General features: G+C 36.0%; 1 protein-coding gene across 2 annotated transcripts in view; it reads right to left on the bottom strand.

Annotated features, from left to right (window-relative positions):
* The window catches only part of VGLL4 (vestigial like family member 4), a 184,396-nt gene that overhangs the window by 155,792 nt on the left and 2,215 nt on the right, over positions 1–26,389 (bottom strand). For both annotated transcript variants that reach the window (XM_056804667.1, XM_007500239.3), the window contains exon 2: positions 513–589. In XM_056804667.1, the coding sequence (XP_056660645.1) occupies positions 513–576 (64 nt within the window). In that variant the 5' untranslated portion in view covers positions 577–589. The remainder of the gene's footprint in view (positions 1–512; positions 590–26,389) is intronic.

Below are 26,389 nucleotides of genomic sequence, written 5' to 3' on the forward strand. Positions count from 1 at the left end.
AGGGGAAATGGAGAAGCAATTAGTGAGCTAGCTGAAACATAATAGAAATGTTTTAGAGGTGACTTTGAAGTTATCATCAGAAAAATTTAGGACTTGAGGGGGGGGAGGAGAAAGGCTAAGCCAGTCACACAACAAGATCAAAGGTCAACAGCAAATGTACTCCACTGGTGTATAGGCAATGTGGTAAGAACATGATGTGACAGAAGATTCTTTGTATTAGGATATACTACTTAGGACAAAATTTTGAAGAGCATGAACAAGAGTTGTCCAAGATGTGAGGGTAGGGATAGATTGAGATCTGCATTGTTGGAAGGAATATCTAAATTGATTAGATCATAGATCTACTGGATTATGAGAAAAAGTAAAATACCAAATCAAAGCTACAGGGCCCTAATAAATAAACACCAAAATTAAGAGCATACAAATACCCTGAGGATCAAGAAAAAATAAATCTCCTCAGTGACTACCATATGCTGGGGATTACTACATGAAGGTAAAATTTGTTGACTTACGTTTTTCATCATCGGCATGCACTAGGGAAGCTGCTCTTGACAAAACGTCCAATGGAGTCTCCATTCCTGGTTGGAGCCTAAAAGAAATACCACGAAGATTTAGAGTGTAAGCTCTATTGAAACAGGAATTATGTTTTATTTCATCAGATGAGGAAACTGAGACAGAGGCTAAATGAATTGCCTAGGGAAATATAAATAGTGTCAGAGGCAGGATTTGAACCCAGACTTTCCTGATTCCCAGTCCAGCCATCTATCCACTATATTCAACATTTTAGTCAACTCAATAAAGACTGTACTTAAAGCCTTTCAGATGGGCAGAGATTACTGCAGCTCACCCTCAGTTAGAATAACCCTTGAGAAACCACAGTCATCTCATCATGGAAAGGCTTCAGGGAAAGATTTTTTAATATACTCAATATGTGTTCATTGAATTGAAAAAGAAATCATGGACCTCTTCTCAATCCTCCTTCTTCTTGACATCTCTGCAGCTTTTGACACTATCTAATTTTTGTGACCTTGATTTCTCTTGGTCCTCCTCCCTGTCAGGCCATTTTTTCCTCTCTCCTTTGCTGATCTTCATCCAGGTCACATCTTCTAAACCTGAGTATCCTCCAAGGCTGTCTTAGATCCTCTCTCTTCTCTTTCTATTCCATTTTATCAGTTCCCTTGCCTCTATACAAATGATTCTTATATCTATTTATCCTGCCCTAACCTCTATCCTCAACTCTACTCTTTTCTCTCCACCTGCCTATTGAGCATCTCAAACAGGATGTTCCAGAGATTTTAAATTTAAGAAAGCCAGAACTGAACTCATTACTCTTTCCTCAGACCCTATTAAAAGAACTTCCCAATTACTACTGAGTGCACCAGCATCCTCTCATCTCCCAGGCTCACAACCACTTTCTCCCTCCACATTCAATCTATCTCCATGTCCTTTCAATTCTACATTTAGAGTCACCTCTCATATACCCCCATTTTTCCTGACACTGCCACCATCCTGATCCCTTATCACCTTTCACCTGGACGGACTATTGCTGTAGCCTGTTAGTCCATCTTCCTGCCTCATGTCTCCCACTCCAGGCCATTCTCCACTTGACTATGAAAGTGATCTTCCTAAAACTATGTCATCTCCTCCAATTTAATATACTCTAATGATTATGTATTATCTCCAGAATTAAATGTAAAGTCATCTATCTCTTCAGTTTTTAAGTCCCTTAATTTTCTTGTACTTTACTCCCCTACACTTAACTTCATGATCCAGTGACACTGGCCTCCTTGTTGTCCCTTAAGTAAAACATCTCATCTCTCAAGGCAAATTTGACTTGGTTGTTCCTATCTATACCCCAATTGTTCCCTTACCTTCTTCAGGCTTCAGGGTTTCCTTCAAATCTCAGCTAAAATATGACTTTTTACAGGTCTTTTCTAATCCCCCTTAAAGCTAATGCCCCCCCCCACTGATTATTGCCAATTTATTCTGTTACGTGTCTTGTTTGTACTTGTACAGTTAATACATTGTTTCTCTCATTAGAATGTGAGATCCTCAAGCAGAGATATTTTGTCTTTGTATCCCCAGCTCTTAGCATAATGCCTAGTACATAGTAAGCACTTAACAAATGCTTATTGACTTGACTTAGAAAGGATTGATAGTAAAAGAGAATGTTGCAACATAAAAAATCCACTTTTTAAAAAGAAATATATTTAAGCATTTTGATCCAGTAAGAAGAGAACTTTCTGGAAATGTAACTTTAGTATTTTGGAACTATACCACCCAACATCACTAAACTATACAAAGTCTTTTACCAGAAATACTACTCTTGGACATATGCACTAAGGAGATTAAAGGCAGAGGGCAAGGAGTCAAATATATAAACATAATGTTAGCAGAACAAGAAAACCAAACAGACATCCTTTATAAATAACAGCTTAATAATTCAGTTGGTTCAAAACAAACCAATACATCTCTGGTAGTTGCATTCCACACCTACAAGCCTCTGCTGCTCTGCAAAGAAGGCAGGCAAAAGCTCTTATCTTTTCTTTGGAATCAGGTGTGGTTCTTCACAGCAGTCAATTTTGTTGGTTTTGCTGTGGGGGGTTTTCCTATTTAAATTATGTGTATTTTGTATATTGTTTTCCTGACTCTGCTTACATCATTATAAACATGTGTCCTTGAATGCTTATCAGTATTCATCATATTACTTCTCACAGCGTAGTAATATTTCATTCCATTCACAACTTATTTAGCTATTCCCCAATTGATGTCTACTCTTTTCCCACTTCTTTGTTAATACAAAATAGTTACAGTAGTAGCAACAAAGTGGTTGACCATTGATTGGAAAATAAGCAAATTTTGGCATACAAATCTATATACAGAACAAATTAGGGTTCTATAAAAATAACAAATAGGACAAATTTAGTGAAATTTTGAAAGATCTGCATAAACTGATGCTAAGGAAACAAGGAGACCTTAGATATAGATGTAGATACTAACAAAGATAATATAAAGGAAAACAAATTTACACTCAGGTCTTTGATCAATGCAGTGACCAATTGTGACTTGAGAAAACTAATGATGAAGCTTGGCCTCTCAACTCTTGTCAGACACATGATGGCTCTGCTGGTGAAGACATGGCACAGAGAGGGCTTTTCTGTTCCCCCTCTCCACAGCACCTGAAGACATTTTTTAGCATGTCCCACCCCTCTGTCCAGCCACCCAGTGCAAGCATCTTTTCCCTCCGATGTCTGGGATGATATAGGGGGTTCACAGGCAGCTTGAGGTTGCACTTTGGGCACACAATCTAAAAAACATTCACTAACACTAGACTAGAGGTACTGAATGAGACACAAACTTTCATACATGGCAAATAGGATGATTGATTTTGTTTCGATGATTTTTGTTACAGGAGAAGAGGTCTTTTTTTTTAACCCTCCCCTTCCATCTTAGAATCAATATTATGTATTGGTTCCTACGCAGAAGAGCAGTAAGGGCTAGACAATGGGGGTTAAGCTCAGGGTCATACAGTTAGAAATGTCTGAGGTGGGAGGGAGAATTCTTTTGGAGACTGTGAATGAGTCATAAAAATTAAGCAGAAAAAAAAAAAGCACTGATGAGACTATTAAAATACACTAAATAAAACATAAAAGTTCAGAAAGGTACACACATAGGATATTTTTCTTACCACCTTATTAAATTTAATATATACTTAAAAAAACTGTACTCAGTAGAAGTGGTCCAGGTATATGTGCATGTGAAGATTTTTGGATTCTTTTTGTATATGTGTGTTTATTGAGGTTAAATTCATAATAAAAAATAAAATGTTTTCAAAGTCATTTCAATCATCTCAATGTAGTGAATTCCTTGAGAAAAGGAATTACTTCCCTTTTTTGCACCTCTAGTAACTTACACACATTAAGCATTCAATGTTTGTTGAATCACAGCATTTGAGTCAGAAAGAAACTCAAAGGGTATTTAATCCAATAACCACCAAATATCATTGTTTTTATTTAAAGTCTCTGCTGATATGCAGCCCACTCCCAAAGCAGTCTGCTCCATTTATGGAGAACTTGAATTGTTAGAAACCTTTTCCTTACCTTGAGCCAAAAAAAAAAAAATGGAAGCCTAGAGAGATCTGTCCAGGAGGAGATGGTTAATAATGTCAGAAATCATAGAGAGGCAAAGAAAGAATTTTCAACAACAGCCAGAAATAGGATTGTCTTCTGTCACAATTTTATACAAGTAAACCTAAGGTGATCTGATACAACCCTACCATATTACAAATGAGGAAACTGAGGTCAAGAGACGCTAAATGACTGCACAATATCACCCAGGCAAGAAATGTTTAATTTCCCAGCCTCAGCTAAGAGATTATGACATTCATGGGAGAAAAGTATTCTTTATGACTGTGGGAAGGTGTATGTTGATTTACGTGGTGGATACCTTCATGAAAATTCATGTGTGAAATATATCACATTTTAAGTTTAATAGGAGAAACTCACAATTTAAAAAGTAATGTATAATAAACCCTTTTATAGAGTATGCTTTTGTAATACAATTGATACTATGATAGATGTGTGTATGTGTGTGTGTGTATAAAATCAAAAAGCTTTTATTAAATGCCTACTAGGTGCCAGGCACTATCCTAGGGGCTGGATCTATTGTAGGGCTCTTAATACAAGACCTCGCAGGAGTCTGGCACAAGTCTAACATCGATTCTATAATACTTTCTTTGCTAAATTCTTTCACCATACCAATTGTTTATTAAAACAATATTACTCAATACAATACAAAGTATTTGGCTTTTTTAAAAAAGAGAACACCAAGAAGAAAACTCATACATTCAAAACATTAAGACTATATAGTGGGGGCAGCTGGGTGGCTCAGTGGATTGAGAGCCAGCCCTAGAGACTGGAGGTCCTAGGTTCAAATCTGGCCTCAGCCACTTCCTATCTGTGTGACCCTGGGCAAGTCACTTGACCCCCGTTGCCCAGCCCTTACCACTCTTCTGCCTTGGAGCCAATACATAGTATTGACTCCAAGATGGAAGGTAAGGGTTTAAAAAAAAAAAGACTATATAGTACAGGCAGATTCCTAAGAAGTCCTATACTATGAACCTTATTATTTGCCTAGTAAATTAAGAAGGTATATACCCAGAATTCTAGATTTGAGCTCTCAATCTCAATATTAAGAACAGAAAGAGACTTTAAGGGACCATATAATTCAATCCTTTCATTTTATAGATTAAAATAACAGAAAGCCAAAGAGGTAATATACTTTACAGAGTATGTGAATAGGAAAAAAGCTGAGGACAAAGCAAGACAGAATCAAATGTGATGATGAAGTATATTAAAGAGAAAAAAAATCAATAGGCTAGGATAGTCGAGGATAATTTTCATGGAAGAAGTGGGAAATAGCTCTTGAAGGTTTACAAAACATTCATGATAAAGAACATAGATTCAGAAATACATGGGAAGACTTGTATGAACTGATACAAAGTGAAATAAACAGAACCAGGAGAACATTGTACACAGTAACAACAATACTGAAACAATGATCAACTGTGAAAGACTTTGTGATTCATATCAATGCAACAATCCACCAGAACTCCAAAGGACTAATGATGAAAAATGTTATACACCTTTATATGGAAAAATAGGTAGACTCATGAGAGGAGAGTGAGAAATTTTCCTTTCTCTATTTTTCTTGCCTCCCCTCCTCACCACCACAGAACATGGCTAATGAGGAAATATGTTTTACAGGACTTTTTTATAATAGATATCATATTTTTTACCATTGGGATAGATGGAGGGAAAGAATTGGTAACTGAAAATAAAAATGGAATGCTTTTATGTTTTTTAAAAAACAAAGTTTATAAAAACACTTTCCCCATTAACAACTTTGTGAGATAAATGATGAGAAGACTAACCTGCCTGGGGCAGTATATTAATATTGGAAATGGTATAAATTAAATGGATGAGGTAAGAAATAGAAAGAGGGAGATAATGAGAATTTTAAAAATTGTCAAACTAAACATGTAAAGGACTTTACTACTAGTATTAGCAATGCAATAAGCCAGGATACTACTGAAGGACTTATAAGAAAGAATGCTATCCACATTGAAAGAACTATAGGAATAGAAACATAAAAAGAAAAACATATGACTTATCACTTGGGTAAAGGAACTGAGGTTTTGACTTTAAAAGATTACTCTATAGCAAAAATGAATAATATGGAAATAGGTATTAAGTGATAACATTTGTACAACCCAGTGAAATTGCTTGTTGGCTCTGGGAGCTGGGAGGGGGAGGGAAAGAAAATAAATCATGTAAACATGCAAATATGTTTTTAAAATAAAAAAACTTTAAGTACTTTCCCACAATAACCTTTTGAGGTAAATGGATAAGAAAAACCTACTAATCTGGCTGGGCAATGTATCAATATTGGTGGAAACTGAAGTTGGGTTAGGTTAAATGGGGCCAGATTATAGACATACTGTACTTATAATCCAAGAAGTGGTTAACAAAGTGAGAAATGGACTCTAAGATCAGTTCTAGCTCTATCTATGAAGTGGAAAGCTATTGTATCAATCAATCAATAAACATTGATTAAGCACCTGCTATGTGCTAGGCCCAGTGTTGGGCACTGAGGATGCAAAAAGAGGTAAAAGACATTTCCTATTCTCAAGGAGCTTACAATCTAATGAGGGAGGCAGCATACAAACAAACAAGCTACGTAGAAGAAAAAAAAGAAGTAGTTAATAAAGAGAAAGTACCAGAATTGAAAGGGACATGAGGTGGTACAGTGAATAGAGTCCCCATGCTAGAGTCAAGAAGTCCTCAGTTCAAATCCATCCTTAGGCACTTACTAGCCATGGGACTGAGCAAGTCACTTAACTCAATTTGTCTAAGTTTCTCATCTGTAAAATGAACTGGAGAAGGAAATGGCAAAAAACTCCAGTGCCTTTGCCAAGAAAATCCCCAATGAGGTCACAAAGAATCAAACCCAACTGAAACATCTCAATGACAACAACCCTGTAATTAAGAGGGACTCGGGAAGGCTTCTAGTAAAAACAGGGGGGGATTTTAGTAGGGACTTAAGAGAAGATAGGGAGGTGAATAGGCAGAAAAGAGTAGGGATAGCATTCCAGGAATAGAGGACAGCTGGAAAAAATGCCTAGAGCTGAGAGATGAAGGGTCTTGTTTGTGGAACAGCCAAGAAGCCAATGTCACTGAATTAAAGAATATATGGAGAAAAAAAACAAACAAAATAGACAAAGTACTGGTCAATCTAATTAAAAAAAGGAAGGAAGAAAAGCAAATTAACAGCATCAAAGATGAAAAGGGGGACATCACCTCTGAGGAAGAGGAAATTAAGGCAATCATTAAAAATTACTTTGCCCAATTATATGGCAATAAATATACTAATTTAAGTGATATGGATGAATATATACAAAAATACAAACTGCCTAGACTAACAGAAGAGGAAATGGAATTCTTAAATAATCCCATATCAGAAAATGAAATCCAACAGGCCATCAAAGAACTTCCTAAGAAAAAATCCCCAGGGCCTGATGGATTCACCAGTGAATTCTATCAAACATTCAGTGAACAGTTAATCCCAATACTATATAAACTATTTGACATAATAAGCAAAGAGGGAGTTCTACCAAACTCCTTTTATGACACAAACATGGTACTGATTCCAAAACCAGGCAGGTCAAAAACAGAGAAAGAAAACTATAGACCAATCTCCCTAATGAATATAGATGCAAAAATCTTAAATAGGATACTAGTAAAAAGACTCCAGCAAGTGATCAGAAGGGTCATCCACCATGATCAAGTAGGATTTATACCAGGGATGCAGGGCTGGTTCAATATTAGGAAAACCATCCACATAATTGACCACATCAACAAGCAAACCAACAAGAACCACATGATTATCTCAATAGACGCAGAAAAAGCCTTTGATAAAATACAACACCCATTCCTATTAAAAACACTAGAAAGCATAGGAATAGAAGGGTGATTCCTAAAAATAATAAACAGTATATATCTAAAACCATCAGCTAATATCATTTGCAATGGGGATAAACTAGATGCATTCCCAATAAGATCAGGAGTGAAACAAGGATGCCCATTATCACCTCTATTATTTGACATTGTACTAGAAACACTAGCAGTAGCAATTAGAGAAAAAAAAGAAATTGAAGGCATCAAAATAGGCAAGGAGGAGACCAAGTTATCACTCTTTGCAGATGACATGATGGTCTACTTAAAGAATCCTAGAGATTCAACCAAAAAGCTAATTGAAATAATCAACAACTTTTGCAAAGTTGCAGGATACAAAATAAACCCACATAAGTCATCAGTTTTTCTATATATCTCCAACACAGCTCAGCAGCAAAAACTAGAAAGAGAAATCCCATTCAAAATCACCTTAGACAAAATAAAATACCTAGGAATCTACCTCCCGAGACAAACACAGGAACTATATGAACATAACTACAAAACACTCGCCACACAACTAAAACTAGACTTGAGCAATTGGAAAAACATTAACTGCTCATGGGTAGGATGAGCCAATATAATAAAAATGACCATCCTACCCAAACTTATTTATCTATTTAGTGCCATACCCATGGAACTCCCAAAAAATTTCTTTACTGATTTGGAAAAAACCATAACAAAGCTCATTTGGAATAACAAAAGATCAAGGATATCCAGGGAAATAATGAAAAAAAAACACAAATGAGGGGGGCCTAGCAGTCCCAGACCTCAAACTATATTACAAAGCAGCAGTCATCAAAACAATTTGGTACTGGCTAAGAAACAGAAAGGAGGATCAGTGGAATAGACTGGGGGCAAGTGACCTCAGCCAGACAGTATATGATAAACCCAAAGATCCCAGGTCTTGGGACAAAAATCCACTATTCGATAAGAACTGCTGGGAAAATTGGAAGACAGTGTGGGAGAGATTAGGAATTGATCAACACCTGACACCCTACACCAAGATAAATTCAAAATGGGTGAATGACTTAAACATAAAGAAGGAAACCATAAGTAAATTGGGCAAACACAGAATAGTATACATGTCAGACCTTTGGGAGGGGAAAGACTTTAAAACCAAGCAAGACATAGAAAGAATCACAAAATGTAAAATAAATAATTTTGACTACATCAAATTAAAAGGCTTTTGTACAAACAAAACCAATGTAACTAAAATCAGAAGGAAAACAACAAATTTGAGGGAAAATCTTCATAGAAACCTCTGACAAAGGTTTAATTACTCAAATTTATAAAGAGCTAAATCAATTGTACAAAAAATCAAGCCATTCCCCAATTGATAAATGGGCAAGGGACATGGATAGGCAGTTTTCAGATAAAGAAATCAAAACTATTAATAAGCACATGAAGAAGTGTTCTAAATCTCTCATAATCAGAGAGATGCAAATCAAAACAACTCTGAGGTATCACCTCACACCTAGCAGATTGGCTAACATGACAGTTATGGAAAGTAATGAATGCTGGAGGGGATGTGGCAAAGTAGGGACATTAATTCATTGCTGGTGGAGTTGTGAACTGATCCAGCCATTCTGGAGGTCAATTTGGAACTATGCACAAAGGGTGATAAAAGAATGTCTACCCTTTGATCCAGCCATAGCACTACTGGGTCTGTACCCCAAAGAGATAATGGACAGAAAGACTTGTACAAAAATATTCATAGCTGCACTCTTTGTGGTGGCCAAAAATTGGAAAACGAGGGGATGCCCATCAATTGGGGAATGGCTGAACAAATTGTGGTATATGTTGGTGATGGAATATTATTGTGCAAAAAGGAATAATAAAGTGTAGGAATTCCATGGAGACTAGAACGACCTCCAGGAAGTGATGCAGAGCGAGAGGAGCAGAACCAGGAGAACATTGTACACAGAGACTAATACACTGTGGTATAATCGAACGTAATGGACTTCTCCATTAGTGGCAGTGTAATGTCCCTGAACAATCTGCAGGGATCTAGGAGAAAAAACACTATCCACAAGCAGAGCACAAACTGTGGGAGTAAAAACACCGAGGAAAAGCAACTGCCTGACTACAGCGGTTGAGGGGACATGACAGAGAAGAGACTCTAAATGAACACTCTAATGCAAATACTAACAACATGGCAATGGGTTCGAATCAAGAACACATGTGATACCCAGTGGAATCACGCGTTGGCTACAGGGGGTGGGAGGGAGGAAAAGAAAATGATCTTTGTCTTCAATGAATAATGCATGGAAATGATCAAATAAAATACTATTTAAAAAAAAGAATATATGGAAGTAAGTAAAATGAAAGAAGACTAGATAGGTAAAGGGGACTAAGTTACAAAGGGCTTTGTATGCCAAATAGAGCATTTTATATCTGCTCCAGGAGGCAACAGAGGCCCTCACGTTTATGAAGCAAGGGGTAATATCACTAAACCTGAGTTTTAGGAAAATTACTCCAATAGCTGAATAAAGGATGAGCTATAATGGAGAGACTTGACACAGACAGATTCTCCAGCAGGAGCTATTATGTTTCTTGAGCAGGGAATGACATGTGCAAAGTGTTATATTAGATATATTACTATTCAGGCAGTATATAAAATGAGTTGCAGAAGTGAAAGATTGGAATTAGATCAGCTGGGAGGATTTTGCAGTAAATCAGGTCTGAGGTGAGACCAGATGTGAAGTTGTAGTCATAATCCAATGGTGAAGGGCTAGTTCAGATAATAAGCATCTGCTCTCTACAGAAGAACTGAGCAGATAAAGAGGGCAGCAAAGGAAATTGAATGAAGCCTACTGAACATTTGACACAATAAGTCAAGTAAAATGAAATCCAAAATGGTCATAAACTGCAACTGCAACATAAAATATAGAATTATATTAAAAGTTATCACCTGACCTCATGGAATCAAAGAGCTGTAAGGACTAAAAAGGAGGGACCAAATAGATCACCTTGTCTAAATTTGTCATTCTGCATGTAGACACTAACATCAGAACCATGAATAACCAATTTTATACAGCAGAAAAGAGATTATAAAGTTTTTAGTTTCAAAAACTCTTAAGCATGATTTTATTACTTTTTTCTATAGCTTCTATACTATATATAATAATATGGATAAAACACTGAATCTAAATTCAGAAAGGCCCATGTTCAAATCCCACCTCACATATTTACTAGTTGTCTCACTCCAGGCAAGTCATTTAACTGTACTGTTTCTCAGTTTCCTCATCTATAAAATGACAGGGTTGGACTTGATGGTCTTTATGATTCCTTCTACCTCTAAATTTTTGATCCTATGAATGATACGGACTCGTATTGCCTATAACACACTTTCTTGCTTGCCATGCTTCCTTGAAACCAACAATGCTCCAGATAGCTACAATTAGCATCAGTTTTAAATGAAAAACTCATTCATGAGGTAAAAAAAAAAAGCTTTAAAAGTTTCAAGAGGCAATGTGGTATGTCAGAGAAAGCTTTGTCTCTGTGGTCAAAAGATTTGGACTCAAATCTCAACAAAGATACTAGTCATATGACCATGGGCAAGTCATTTACCATCTCCAAGTCTGTTTCCACTAATTAATGGAGCATGTGATTTGGACTCAAGAAGCCCTAAATTCAAATTCTGCCTCAAACAGTTACTAGCCATATAATAGTAGTCACTTGACTTCTGCTGCTTCAGTTTTCTTATCTGTAAAATGGGGGATATCATAGCACTGACCTCTCAGGGTTGTTTTAAGGATCAAATGAAATAATATTTGTAAAGTGTTTTGCACACGTCTCTTACAGGGTTAGTATGTGGTATTTTATAAATTTTAAAGCATGACAGAAATGTAAATTATTATTCTTTTCAGACACTGCGTACAAAAAAAAGATATTGTCCTTTTTAAAAAAAAAAACTATTCTAGGGACTAATAACAGAATTCCTAGGTACAGCCCAAGGACCACAATAAACTTTATTGAATGACAACAATCTGCCAAGGTACCATGATGGGTGCTGGGGAATACAGAAATAAAACTGATTTAAGATATGCTCATGATGCCAATTTAGTGAGCACAAAAGAGTAGTCCAATTATGATGAGAAATATTCCAGATGGGGAGATCTAGGGTGGCCTCAGGGACAAGGATGACAGGGTTAAGGAAGGAGGGGGTTTTGACCAGCAGAGATTTAGAGGGAGATGGGGGGAGCCAGGGAGTGGGGCAGAGTGAGAATGTTCACTCTAGGTGCATGGGACAACATTAGCAAAGACAGATATACTCTAAGAAAGGACACAAGGGGCAATGAATCCAGTTTGTCTGTAACAGAGAATTCATAAAAAGTAGAGCAAGAGAAAGCTAGAAAGAGAAAATAAGGCCATATAGCAGAGGGACTTGAATGCCAGGATGAGAATTTATTCATTAGATAGCGGGAAAATAATGAAGATTTTCAGCCAAAGAAACACTTCTGTCCTCTCTGTTGAACTCAGTTGAACTTCAGTTCCCTACTGGACATCTGAAACTATGTCCTATGAATATCTTATTTCCTCCAGCCAAAAAAAAATCTTCCGCTCCTTTTAAGTCTCCATTATTGTCAATGGCACTACCAACCTCTAAGTGACACAATGGATAGAACACTGGGCCTGAAGTCAAACAAACTTGAATTCCAATATAGCCTTGGAACCTTACTAGCTGCATCACTTTGGACAAGACACAAGTTCTGTTTCTTTTCTGATTTCCAGCCTGCTTCTAACTGGAAATAATTTCTCTCTCTCCTCCAAATACTCTCAGAATCTTGTTTGTAACGTTTCTTATGAAATAATATATTTTGCCTTGTACATTAGTGATTTTTGGCTTTGCCTTATCATCCCTATCACCCCTTCTGAAGACAGAGTATCTTATTCATCTTGTATACTTCCTAAGGCAGCTAGGTGACACAGTGGATAGTACACTGGACCTGGAGATGGGAGGACCTAAGTTAAAATCCAGACTCAGACATTTACCTGCTGGGTGGACTCTAGGTAAGTCATTTAACCTTGCTTGCCCCAGTTTCCTCATCTGCAAAATGAGCTAGAGAAGGAAAGGGCAAACCACTCCATTATCTTTGTCAAGAAAACTCCAAATAGGGTCATAAAGAGTTCAACACAACTGAACAACAGCAAATGTTTTCTAGTACCAGGGTTAGAGTAGGGAGAGAAAAAACTTAATTTTTCTCTACTTAACAAAAGTCAGAATGATAAAATCTGAGAATTGGAAGGAATTTCAGAAGCTTTTGAGCTCAATTTGTATCTATCCTAGAATCTCTTCTACAAAATAGCCAACATGTGGCCATTTGGCGTTTTGCCTAAACAGCTCCAATAAGGGAAATGCCAATTTCTGATTCTGACATTTAACATGTGTGATTTGGGGCAAGTCCCTTAACCTCTCTCAGCTTCAGTTTCATCAACCATAAAAAAGGAGGGGGGGGTATGACTTAATTGCCACTGAGGTCCCTTCCATCTCTGGACCTATAATCCTATGAATCTGTTATATACTTTTTATTTATTTATATGTTTGTGTCCTCTCATCCAATATAAGGTAAACTGCAGGCAGGGACAATTTCATTTTTGTCTTTGCATTTCTAGCCTCTAACATGATGTCAAGCAAACAAAATGCACTTGCTAAATGCATTAAAATTGAATAGAAAAATAAATTTCCTATTTAACAATTCTATCAATATTTATTATATTTAAATAAGTAAAATTTACTCATTATAAATTTAATCATAAGTCTCATATTAAGCCTAAGTCTCTCCACTCCTAGTTTTGCCTTCTAGGACCAAGCAGGACCATATAATAGTCCTTCAAAGACTTGGAGATATCTATCTCATCCCCCTTGTCTTCCCTTCTCTAGGTTAATACATGCCCAGCTCTTTCAACTAATCCTCATTTGGTGTGATCTCAAATCCTTTTGCCATTCTGCTCAACCTCTGGGCCCTCTTCTGAAAATGTGATTCCCAGAGTTTAACAGAATATCCAAGATGTGTTCCAATGAGAGTAGAGAATACAATTATTACTTTGTTTGTGCTAGACCCTAAATCTGTCTTAAAAGATCCTAAAATCACACTACTTTTATTCTGGTTGCCATAAAACACTGTTGTCTCATAATAAGAGAATACTGTAATTCTCAGATCTTTTTCATACAAACTAATGTCTAACTATATCACTCCTATCTTACACAAGAAATCAAAATTAAGACTTTACATTTTCCTTATTAATGTTCATCTAGGTAGATTCAGCCTCACATCCTAACTTGTTGAAACTAGATGCTGTCATCTGGGTGTTAGCTACCCTTCCTGAATTTATGTTATCTACAAATCTGATAAGTATGCCATATCAATCACTTACAAAATTATTAGGTATCATGAAATCATGAACAAACGCAGGGGATGCTTCCCTGGAGACTTCTTTCCAAATGGACACTGAACTTTTAATGACTGCTGTACTCTTTGGATCTAGCTATTCAACCAATTCTAAGTCTCCCTGCTCATCTATCTTGTCCACAGGAATATCGTGAAAGCCTTTAACAAATGCTTTGCTCCCTGTGATTTATCTAACAAACAACCCTGCCAAAAATGGAAATCAGGTTAGCTTGACACGACCTGTTCATGATGACGCTTTGCTAGACTTTGGTGATCATCACTTCCTCTTAGAAATGTTACTAATAATCCCTTTAACAATATGTGCTATGACTGTTAATAATTGAAACCATTGTTACTAGTTTATATTCTGTAGACTCTGCTCTTCTCTCTTTTTTAAAAAACTGAACATTTGGTCCTTTTTTCCAGGCCTGAAGCATTTCTGCCATACTCCTTAATTTAGCTAAGACAGTTTAAAGGGGATCAATAATCACATCTATCAGTTTTTTCAATATTCTGAAAATAGTTTGTCTGATCCTGGTGACTTGAACTCATCAAGGGGAACTAGGGGCTTTCTTACTATTTTTCTATTTCTCCTAGTATCAACTCACCATTAGTCATCTTTGTTCTGTCATAGTAATTACCTTATTACTAATAAAAATATCTGAGTGCTGATATAACTCACATAGGATGTAATATAAACATTGACTCATGCATAGCCAACCAATAACAAATACTCGATTCAATGTATGTTTAATACATACCTACAGTACAAAGAATATATGCTAGGAGAGATACAAAGTCAAAATAAGAAAGTGTTCCTTCTGAACTAAGAGCTGTTGGATTGTTGAAAACTGATACAGTCTCTGATCTTGAGGAGCTTAATAATAAGTGTGGACTGCCTTGTGGTTGAATGATCAGTTTCAACTGTAAAGGCAACAGAAATGACAAGATTATTCAAGCTATCATCTGACTTTAGTAGCTAAATGTCAAACTAGCCTCCTTCAGCAGGAAAACAAATTAGGCATACAATATCAGAAGCAAAATGAACTTAGTCTAGTTTTTGATAAACCCATAAATTCTACTTAATAGAAAAAATCCTCAATTTGACAAAAATTCCTTGAAAAGCTGGAAAATTGATTTAGATAACCACCTCATACCCTATGATAAGACAAGATTCAAGTACATGAACTAGATATAAAAATATGTATCCAGATATACGTTTATATTATATATGTATATGAATATACATATACAGACATATATGAACAAGAATGATATTTCTCTTTAATCTATGAATTGGGGAAAGGTTCATGAACAACCAAGGGATAGAAAGAATCTTAGAAGATAAAATGGACAATTTTTATTAAATAAAAATGAAAGCTTTAAAAACCAAAGCAATTAAAATTAGAAGGGAAATAGATAACTGGGGAGGAAATTTTTTTGCAGCAAATTTCCCTGATAAAGATTGAATTTCTAAGATACATAAGGAACTGACTTAATTTATAAGAATCATTCCCTAATTAATAAATCATCAAAGGACATGAACAAGTAGTTTCTAGAGAAAGAAATTCAAGCTATCAATAGTCATATGAAAAAATGCTCCAAATCACTAATAATTAGAGGAATGCAAATTAAAGTAGATCTGAGCTTCCATCTCACATTCATCAGATTAGCCAAGATGACAAAAAAGGAAAATGGCAAATGTTGATGGAACATCAGGAAAAGAGGCACAATAGGTGAAGCTATAGATTTGTCCAGCCATTTTTTGATAACTATTGAACTATAACGCCAAAGTCATTTTGATTCAGTGATACCAATACTAGGTTTGTACACTAGCAATTGCAAGAGGAAGAAAATAATTTGCATGTATAAAAATATTTATAGCAGGGGGCAGCTAGGTGGCTCAGTGGACTGAGAGCTAGGCCCAGAGAAGAGAGATCTTGGGTTCAAATCTAACCTCATATACTTCCTAGCTATGTGACCCTGGGCAAGTCACTTGACCCCCATTGCCTAGTCCTTACCACTCTTCTGCCTTAGAATCAATACATGCACAGTATTGGTTCTAAGGCAAAAGGTAAAGGTTTAAAAAAAAATCATAGCAACTATTTTTGTGGTGACCACAAAGAACTGTAAGCTAAGAGATGTCCATTAATTGGGAAATGGCTAAAACAATTATAGTATAAAAATGTAATGAAATACAATTGTACCATTAAGAAATGATGGAAAATAATAAGTTCAGAGAACTTTATGAAGATTTGTAAGAACTGATACAGAGTCAAGTGAACAGAACCAGAACTTATACCAAAATAACTACAGGGTAAAAACAAACAACTTGGAAAACCTTAATTCCCATCAATGCAATGACCAACCTCAATTCCAGATAAACACCTTCTGTTAAGTGATAGATTTAAGATACAGAATGAGACATACACATTTTTGGATATTGTCAATGTGGGAATGTTTTGCTTGACTATGTTATTTGTTACATAGATTTTATTTTTTCTTTTTTCCTTTCAAATTGGGAGGAATGTGAGAGAAGAAAAGTTTTCTAATTTAAAAAGAAAATGAAAAAGAAAAACCTGGTCTCCATCAATACTTTTATACTCATTTTTATCCCCTAAATGCATTTGCTCCTAAGCAGTGTTTATTTGTCCCTTAATACTTCCTGGCGAAACCTATAAGGCTGTTAACACTATAGTTTTTCTCTTTCTCCTTATGGTCTTTCTGCACCTTATAGTTGTATAGAGAAGGGCAGGTAGGTAGCACACTGGATAAAGGTTCAGACTTGGGAATTTGGAGGAGCTGGGTTCACATCTGGCCTCAGGTACTTCCTAGCTGTGTGATCCTGAGCAAGTCATTTAACACCAATTGCCTACCCCTTCTGTCTTAAAGTTAATACTACGACAGGAGATTATAGGGGTTTTTTTTAAGTATAGAAATTATGAGATTTCAAAGTATTCCATACTGCAACTTTTTTCATCATGGTTTCAATATATCATGGGTCTACTTAAGAAATTAAATGGAAATTTGGGAGTAGTTTTGTGGAAGTCACAGATGACATGTCAAGGCCAACAGACAACACAGAAAAAGTTTAGAAACTCATTTTTTTACTTAACTTTGACCTATATATAGCCTATAATCAAAACTTAAGCCAAATTTTACAATAAAGTATTTTAAATAACCCATAAAAGAAAAAAATTAAGACTTCTACAAAGGAAGAGCCCAAAATTTTTACTTGGATTTTTCAGATTGCAGGAAGGCTATGTCTCTAACTCCCTTGAAGTGGAAGGGACACCTATACTTCCATATGTCATCTCATTTTAATATCACCTTGCTTTTTCTGAGTTTCCATGTAAATTACCTCATCTAATTATTCTGAGGTAAGTAAGGCAAATATAATTATCTCCATTTTACAAATAAACAGAGCAGTTAAGTAGTTTCTCCAAACTAACCCTGGCCAAACCCCAAACTTTAAAAAATTTTTATTCTTAAATATTTTTCCATGTTAAATGATTCATCTTCTTTCCCTCCTCTCTTTCCTCCTCCCCTCCCATAGCTAACAAGCAATTCCACTGGCAAACCCCAAACTTGAAGGATAACAAAAATGCATTTTATGACTCATAATATTTTGAAAAAATACTTTTATATCTATTATCAAAGAATCAGAGTTTTACAAAAGAAAGTGGATGATTGAGTTCCATCTCACTTAACAGAAGAAACCAAGACTCAAAAAGATTAAGTGACTTACCCAATGCTAAGATAACTTGTTAGCAGCAAAGCTACAACTGAATCCTCCTAACTCCCAAGCACTATATATTTTATGTTTGATCTTCAAAAAAAAAGTTTTGAATAGGTAGGTAAGGCAGGTATTATTATCCCCATATACCCCCAGCAGAAAAAATGAGACACAGAAAAGAATGACTTTTCCAAGATCATAGAGCAAAACTCAATTCTTAGATCTCCATTCTGGTGTTTTTTTTTATGATTCCAAGTGAGATCCCATTACCTTCTGAAATTTAAAAAGTTTCTTTTCCTTTCTCAAAGACAAAGAAATCATACCATATGTGGGGTATGGAAAAGTAGAGGGCGGGAGGGAATCATTAGTGAAGAGAAGTTCAACTCTTTAAGACACTTTAAAGCTATTATTAGGGAAATTAAACCTGGCAGCAGAAGAAACAAGGATTTTTTTTTTTTTAAGTTATAGCCTAGAACTTGGTCTGAGTCACTGCTGAGCACAATCTTCAAAGGTTTCTGAGTAAAGTATCAAGGAGAGTGAATGTTGTTTTCTATTTATCTCTGGTAAAGAAAACCAAGGTTTATACAGTGATTAATAACAGAGTTTTGTACTTAACTTGTACCTAAGTACTTACATTTCTTTAACCCTTAGTCTCAATTGAATATAATACTCTCTCTCCTCTAATAATCAGATGGCTCTGTGACCTCATCAATTTTGAGGTTTCCTCTGATGACAAAGTACAATGCCTCCCCAGCTGTGCATCCTGTGTGATACTTACCTAGGTCTTTGGATCATTCATCACAGTAAGGTCCATTCAATATGCTGTAAATCTTTCTAGTTTTCTGATAGCTTGAGGATATCAATGGTGTACTTCAGCTGCTTAGTTGCGCTTGACATGTAGCCATTCCCATCCTTATTTTTTAAACCATACATTTACTTTAGGCCATCTTTTACACTAGCTCCTCCTGGAAATTCTTCATTTGCTACATGTCACAGCCTGCTCACATTCACCATAAGCTTTTCTAGTGCCCTCTGTGTAATATCTGTTTTCAATTCTTTTGAGACTATTATGTGCTATGTCTCAGAATACAATAATAATACCCATATTTGTAAAAGTGGGCCTTTGTTTCCAGCAGAATTTGGGACGCTAATTCCCCTAAGACAAGCCAGTCTACTCTCTTCCTCCTCTTTAGTTCTGGGCCCAATCTGTTGTCTATTTGTATTGTGTGTCCCTGGATATACATACTAATGGACAAGTTCCATAGGATGTCCATAGAAATGCCTATCATAAACTTGGCAGTAGACATTCTTTATTCATTTGTTCTACCCTTTGTGGATTCTCAGACTAAATTGTTTTGAGTTTACAGATCTCTTCCAGGAGACACTGAAATACTCTTAAGCTTGATGCAACTTCACATATGGTCATCAGGAGAACCTCACCATCCATAAAGAATTTCTTGAATTTCTTGAATTTCCATAGCATCGGCTATGGAAAGGGTAGGGGGAGGGGAGGGAGGAATAGAATACGATTTTTGTAACCAAAGAATAATGTTTGAAATTGACCAAATAAAATTTTTTAAAAATTTCTTTTCCACTTTGACTTCAGGCTGGATTTTCTCCATCTCAATGGCAAAACCTTTTGTGAATGTCTTTCTCCATGTTCTATGTCTTATTTGCTGTTGATGATCAGTCATTAAAGAAAGTTTGTGTATATCTTCCTTTTTTTTTAAAAAACCCATACCTTCCAATCTTAGAATGAATACTGTGTACTGGTTCCAAGGCAGAAGAGTGCTAAGGGCTAGGCAATGGGGGTTAAGTGACTTGCCAAGGATCAAACAGCTAGGAAGTGGCTAAGGCTACATTTGAACCCAGGATATCCTGTCTCTAGGCCTGGATCACAGGCCACTGAGCCACTAGCTGCTTCTGTTTTTTCTTTCAAGGAATCCTGAATGGTGTTGGTATTTGAAGAGACAGACTGCTAAAGCATTTATTAAAATACCATGTTCCAGGAATTGTGCTGATTGTTGTTCAGTCATGATTGACTCTTTGTGACCGTATTTGGGGTCTTCTTGGCAAAGATACTGGAATGGTTTGCCATTTCCTTTTCCAGCTCATTTTACAGATGAGGAAACTGAGGTAAACAGAGTTTCCCCAGGGTCACACAACTAGGAAGTATCTGAGGTCAGATTTGAACTCAAGAAGAGTCTTCTTGACTCTAGGCCTGGCACTCTATTTTACCACCTAGCTGCCACTATGCTAAGGATTAGGGCTACCTATATTTTAAAAAAGCAAGACTGGCCATGTTCTCAAGGAGCTTATTCTAATGGAAGAAGACCAAATCCAAAGGAAATCTGAAAAGTGAGAAACAAGGAGAGTCAGCAGGCAGGAGACAGGGATTAGAAATAGCAACTGGAAATAATGTGGAAGTGTGGTGCTAGGCAAAATAAAGAAAAGGCTTACCTCTCTAGAAATTAAGAGTGGACCCTGAATCAGAGTCCAATATTTAGGTGGGATGGTCATGAAAGGATTAAGAATGCTTGCCAGATGGCATGATTTAGAAATAGTGGCCAGAAAGTCAGTTTTAAATCAGCCTTTTGAATTTTATGAAGGCTAATGGAAGATTATGAACAAGATCTTGTCACTAAACAATGAAGAAAAAAAACAATTTAAAGAGAGCCAACTAGGCAAAATTATCTCAAGGACATTTATGGAAGGACAAACAAAAAAAATATAAAAGACCTGTGCATTTTTTATAAACTATTTTCACCATCAAGAGTAAAAGTAGTAGAGCTACCTTACTAAGATGGTAATGGAAACGAGCTAGGTGACTCAGTGGATATAGTATCTGGCCTAGGGTCAGAAGGTCCAGGGTTCAAATTTGACCTCAGACACTAGCAGTGTGACCCTGGGCAAGACCTTAACCCCATTTCCTAACTCTTCTGCCCTTCTCTCTTAAGAGTTGTTACTAAAGACAGACGGGTTTAAAAAAAAAGATAAAGAAATCATCCTTAAATCAATATTTTTATAATTTTCAGTGGTATCTGAAAGGCAAAAAGACATGGGAAATGTCTCCCATACCAGGAATACAGCCCCTTTTCATTTCTACTTAGATAGATAGAAGGAATCTATCTTCCTTCAAAACTGAACCCAAGTACCAATCAACACAAGGAGACTTTTCTCATAGCCCCTCTTTCCTCAATTACTATTAGCTTTTCTCCCTAGTGCTTGTAAGAAACTTGTATTAATTTTATATAGATTTTATGTGTGGGTATGCACACACATCATCCACTGTCCTCTTAACAGAATATAAGCTTCTTAAGGGCAAAAATGATTTCATTTTCTGCCTTTGCAGGGCCTTCAGCAGTGACTCACTTCACTATTGATGAATTGAGATTAGACCTTTCTATCAGGAATCTACATTCAAGTACTGCCTCTGACACTTACTAATAACTGTAAGATCATGGGCATGTTTCCTGACCTGTTAATACCCGCAGGCAACTCTCTAAAAATGTAAGCTATGGACCATTCACTGAATTGGTGAAAGCAATTTCCATTCTGAGAGTTCTCCCAGACTAATGAAATCACAGGTCTGGATTCCAACCCCTTCTACCTTAGGGGGGGGGCGGGGGAGAGCTTAATGTATTTTTCTAAAGCCTTCATAATTGGATCATATACCATTAGTCTTTCTCTTTAGCCATCCTTTTAGAAAATTTAAGAAAAAGTTGGGCTACAGAACCATTTTTCACCATTTTGCCATGGTGGCAGTTACTTGAATTTATAGGCATAGTACTTGGGAAGTATTAATCAGTCATTACAAGCCTAGCCTTGCAAACATCACAAACCCTTAAGCTAGGTTGCCAGGAAATTAGTTCAGTTCTCCTTGTTTCTGGCCAAAAATGATTTTCCCATTAAGCAGTCAGTCAATCTGTCAGAAAACATTTATGAAGCCCTTACTAGGTACCAGGCACATTACTAGAAACATAAATGCACAAAAATGAAACATTTCCTCCCCTCAGGAAGCTTACTTTCTAATGAAGGCTACAACATGCACATAATATGTATGCTACATTCAATTAGAAGATGCGATACACATGCATTGGGCAAGAGTCACATTCTACTGGTAGCTACAACATGAATGTATTGTATATGAGGATGTTTAGACATATACATACATGTGCATGTATAGTAATGTGTTCTATATTGGGAATATTCTATAATATACTATCATGTAAAATTATATAATACCTTATGACAAACATTATGTACTTTATTAAGTATATACTATTTATATATTTCATTATAAAATAAACTATACCATTAATATTATATATGTAGAATATATTATTTTTAAATGGTGATGATAATAATAGCTAGTATTTATAAGGTGCCTGGTATGTGCTGGAATTTTATACTATGCTAAGAGTTTTATGAGTATTATATCACTTGATGCCCACAACAACCCTAGAAGGGCTTTACTATCTCCATTTTATAGTTAAGTAAACTGAGGCAAACAGGGGCTTACTCATGACAACACTGTAAATGTCTATGGAAAGATCTGAAGAAAAAAATACAAGGTGGTTGGGAAGGAAGGGCACTGGAATTTGAGTATCAGAAAAGGTTTCTAGGAGTACTTGATGCATTTTAAAGGAAGAGAGATTCTATGAGGCAGAAGTGAAGGGGAAGTGTATTCCTGGCTGCAGAGTTGAGAGCAGCCAGCACAAAGCTCTGGAGAGAGGAAATGGAGGCTCATGTGGGAAGAACAGAAAGAAAGCTAGACAGTAGTTGGCAGGAAGGGTATATTAATATATAATAGTAAAGAGAGACCAGAAAGAGAGGTTGGGATGGGGTTATAAAGGGCTTTAGAGACAAATAAGAGGAGTTTCTATTATATCCTACAGAAGGTAGGGAGTCATTAAAGTTTATTAAGTAGGGTAGTAACTTAGTTGCACTTTTCTATCCAAGTCCTGTCTACAAATTACTGCCTCAGGAAGAGGTTCTAGAAGGGGCCATTTGATTCTTTACCAAATGGTGAAGAATCAAAAAACAACAACAAAAAACAACAAGCCTGGTTTTATAAGAATCAACCTGGGGGCAGCTAGGTGACACAGTGGATAGAACAGGAAGCCTTGGGCTCAAATCTAGCCTCTGACACTCTCTAGCTATGTGACCCTGGGCAAGTCACTTGCCTTAGAACTGATACTAAAACAGAAAGCAAGGATTTAAAAAAAAAAACAAATCCAGACTCAAAAGATCCCCAAAGTAGAGCATTAATTTATTACCTTCCCTCAGGCCCAGATGCTAGAATCTTCTCCTTCATCTGAATTGCAAAGAAACATTCCCTTTAAGGTACCCATTTTCTTCTAGGATATTGGGTTTCTTAAAGCAACTTCCTCCCTATGCAGGTTACAAAGTGAAGGGAGACCCACCAGAAATAATAGCAACAAGTATAGCTAATATTTAATTATTTAAAGTTTACAAAATTATTTCCTTACAAAAACCCTGAGATAATAGCGCAAATATGTTTGTGACCATTTCACAGATGTATAAACTAAGTCTCAGAGATTAAAACAACTTGCTTGTGATCTCACAGCCAGTATTTATGGCAGAATTTCAACCCAGATCTTCTGGCTCCAAGGGCTGCTTTCTTTCCACTATAGTGCTCTGTGTTTCAACTATCAAGCGTTAATTTATGAGGATTTTTTCATTATTTGGTTGCTTATGTGTTTCTTATCATGGAGAACCAGGGCATTCTATCTATTCAACTCACTTGAAAAGAAGAAACCTACCTCCTCAAAGATTATAAAAGACAAGAATTGGAAATATATTACTTTCCTGGTAGGCAACCACTCATCATAGGATCAGAGGATTTAAGAGCTGGAAAAGACCTTAGAAATAATTTAATCCAAGTCCCTTCTTTTAGAGATGAAAAGATGGAAGACATGGGGGCTCACACAGGTACTAACACATCTTAAGTCTCTTCCATCACTCAGTATTCCTTCCACTGAAGCCAGGTCTCCTGGGCCCTCTCCATTATACTTAAGAGAATAAACCACCAAGTGGTTTCCCTGTTAGAATGTGAACAGCTTGAGAGCTTGCTCTTCTATTTGCAAACAACGGTGCTTAGCAAGAAGCACTTAATGAATCCTTTTTTTTATCATTCATTCATTAATTTCCTCATACTGGATCTATGAAAGCAAAGGGAACATACAATTAAGAAAAAGAACTCTCCTTTTTCTTTTAGCTGATTCAGACTAAAGGTGAGTATTTTAACAGCACCATGATTAGCACAAATGAATATTTGGCTATCAAGCTTGAGCCAAGAAGCTCATGAAATTGATCCTACAGCATTTTTAATCCACTGTAAAACAGCTTGCTATTTACCTCCAGCCCAAAGCATAAAATCTCCCTTTAATTTTCAGGACCTCCATACATGTTCTCCTCTCCTATCTTGCCAAACCATACAGTTAAAACACAGCATCCAGATTTCTAATTTCCTTAATGGTGGTTTACCTTAAAAGGCTACAGAAACATTATCCAGCTTTGCTCTATTTTAAACTGTTATATATGGGTTTAATTAAACATGGGATTCTCCAAAAGAACCATAAGGGACATAAGAACTTCTGTTAATTTGGCTGTTTCTCATGCAAGAAATTATGTTTTCCTAAATTTAATTTAGTAGCTATCATATAATTGAAATATTTCCCTTTTCACTAGTTTTTCTCACATGTATAATAGAATTTATCAAACAAGGCATTAAACAGATCATAACTATCAAAGATACCATGGTGCCTAAGAATATCACACAAAAACTATTTACTTGGAGTTTTTTCCTTCACAGCTCCCTATATTTTTTATTATGATTGTATTTCAAATAGCATTAAAAGGTGGAACAAAACACAACCTAAAATAATTAATTCAAAGTCCAGGCCAGTTGGATGCCTTTTTAAGAATTACTCAAGCAGATCAATCTATCCATCCATCTATCAACATATATGCCTACATATACATTTAAACATAGATACACACAGATATATGATGTTAACACTATAAAGAAAATGAATTTCTCATTGAAGAAATTTGCCAAATATGCTGAAGAATAGATAGTGAAAACCTCAGTTTGCTAATAAGTGTATTGATAAGAAGTTACCTACAATATACTAAAAGGTAAAGTTTCTTTCCTTCTTATATCCCAAATAAGCATCTGACTTTACCAATTTTGTGCTCAATTAGTCAACTATCAATTATCCATATAAGAGAAAGGACAGGACCTAAAGGAGATTTTTGTTCTGCTATCCACTGTATAAGACAGATGGCTTCAGTGAAAGTACTAGCAAAAACAGAGATGATCCAATTTAGCAAGCATATATTTTTAAGTTATATAGCATCCATTCTAAATAATTTAAAACAAAAATAACAATAATTTGCTTTACTATTGTATTTTATGATTTTTGGGAAATTTCATTCAATCCTTAAAGCTAGGATGTGTATTGTTATGCTAAATTTATGAAGAAGAAAACCTTCTAGGTCAGGTTATTTAAATACAGTTCTATTAACTAATAAACCAATGCTCTTTCAACTAAACCATTTAGAGTTCTATTTTGAATGTATCCTATGGTTGTTTTTATAAGAAATTTATCTTCCTATATTTTATTTGGGTCAGCATTATAATTAGTTTGCATTTCAGTCCCAAAGTAATTAACATTTTCCCAGTTAATCCACAAATTGGGTAGCCTACCTTATCATAATGAGGGGGTTGTTTCCTAGCCAGACCTAATAAGAAAAAGCTCCTAAGAATGCATACACTCTTCATTAACTCTGCAGGGAGCACTGCCCAAGTACAGTAGGAGCCCAATCTGGATGCTTTGTCTTGTCTCTATTTAAGGACAGAGTTCAAGTTTGGTCGAGTGTGCATAAATGAACTTTGAATCCTGTGAAGAAAGCTAGCCTTGATGATGGATGTCCTGGGAATGCTCAGGAGTAACACATCTGGATATTTATTTTATAAAACAAAGTGGCAGTTTCAATTGAAAAATAAAACACTCCAAAAGGGTAATCCATTCCTAAAAAATGGGTGGCTAGCTGCGGATAATAAACTAAAAATAATCACCAAGCTGCTGCTTTTTATTAAGCAGTAAAGGAAACACGACTAGCAAGCAGCACCATTGATGAAAGCAAAACTGAACTGTAAAAAAGTCATTCCAACTTCAACTGAATTTCAAATGTCTGTCGGTAAGTCATTTACCTAAAGG

This window comes from Monodelphis domestica, chromosome 7, assembly GCF_027887165.1.
Source record: "Monodelphis domestica isolate mMonDom1 chromosome 7, mMonDom1.pri, whole genome shotgun sequence".
Classification (NCBI taxonomy): domain Eukaryota; kingdom Metazoa; phylum Chordata; class Mammalia; order Didelphimorphia; family Didelphidae; genus Monodelphis; species Monodelphis domestica.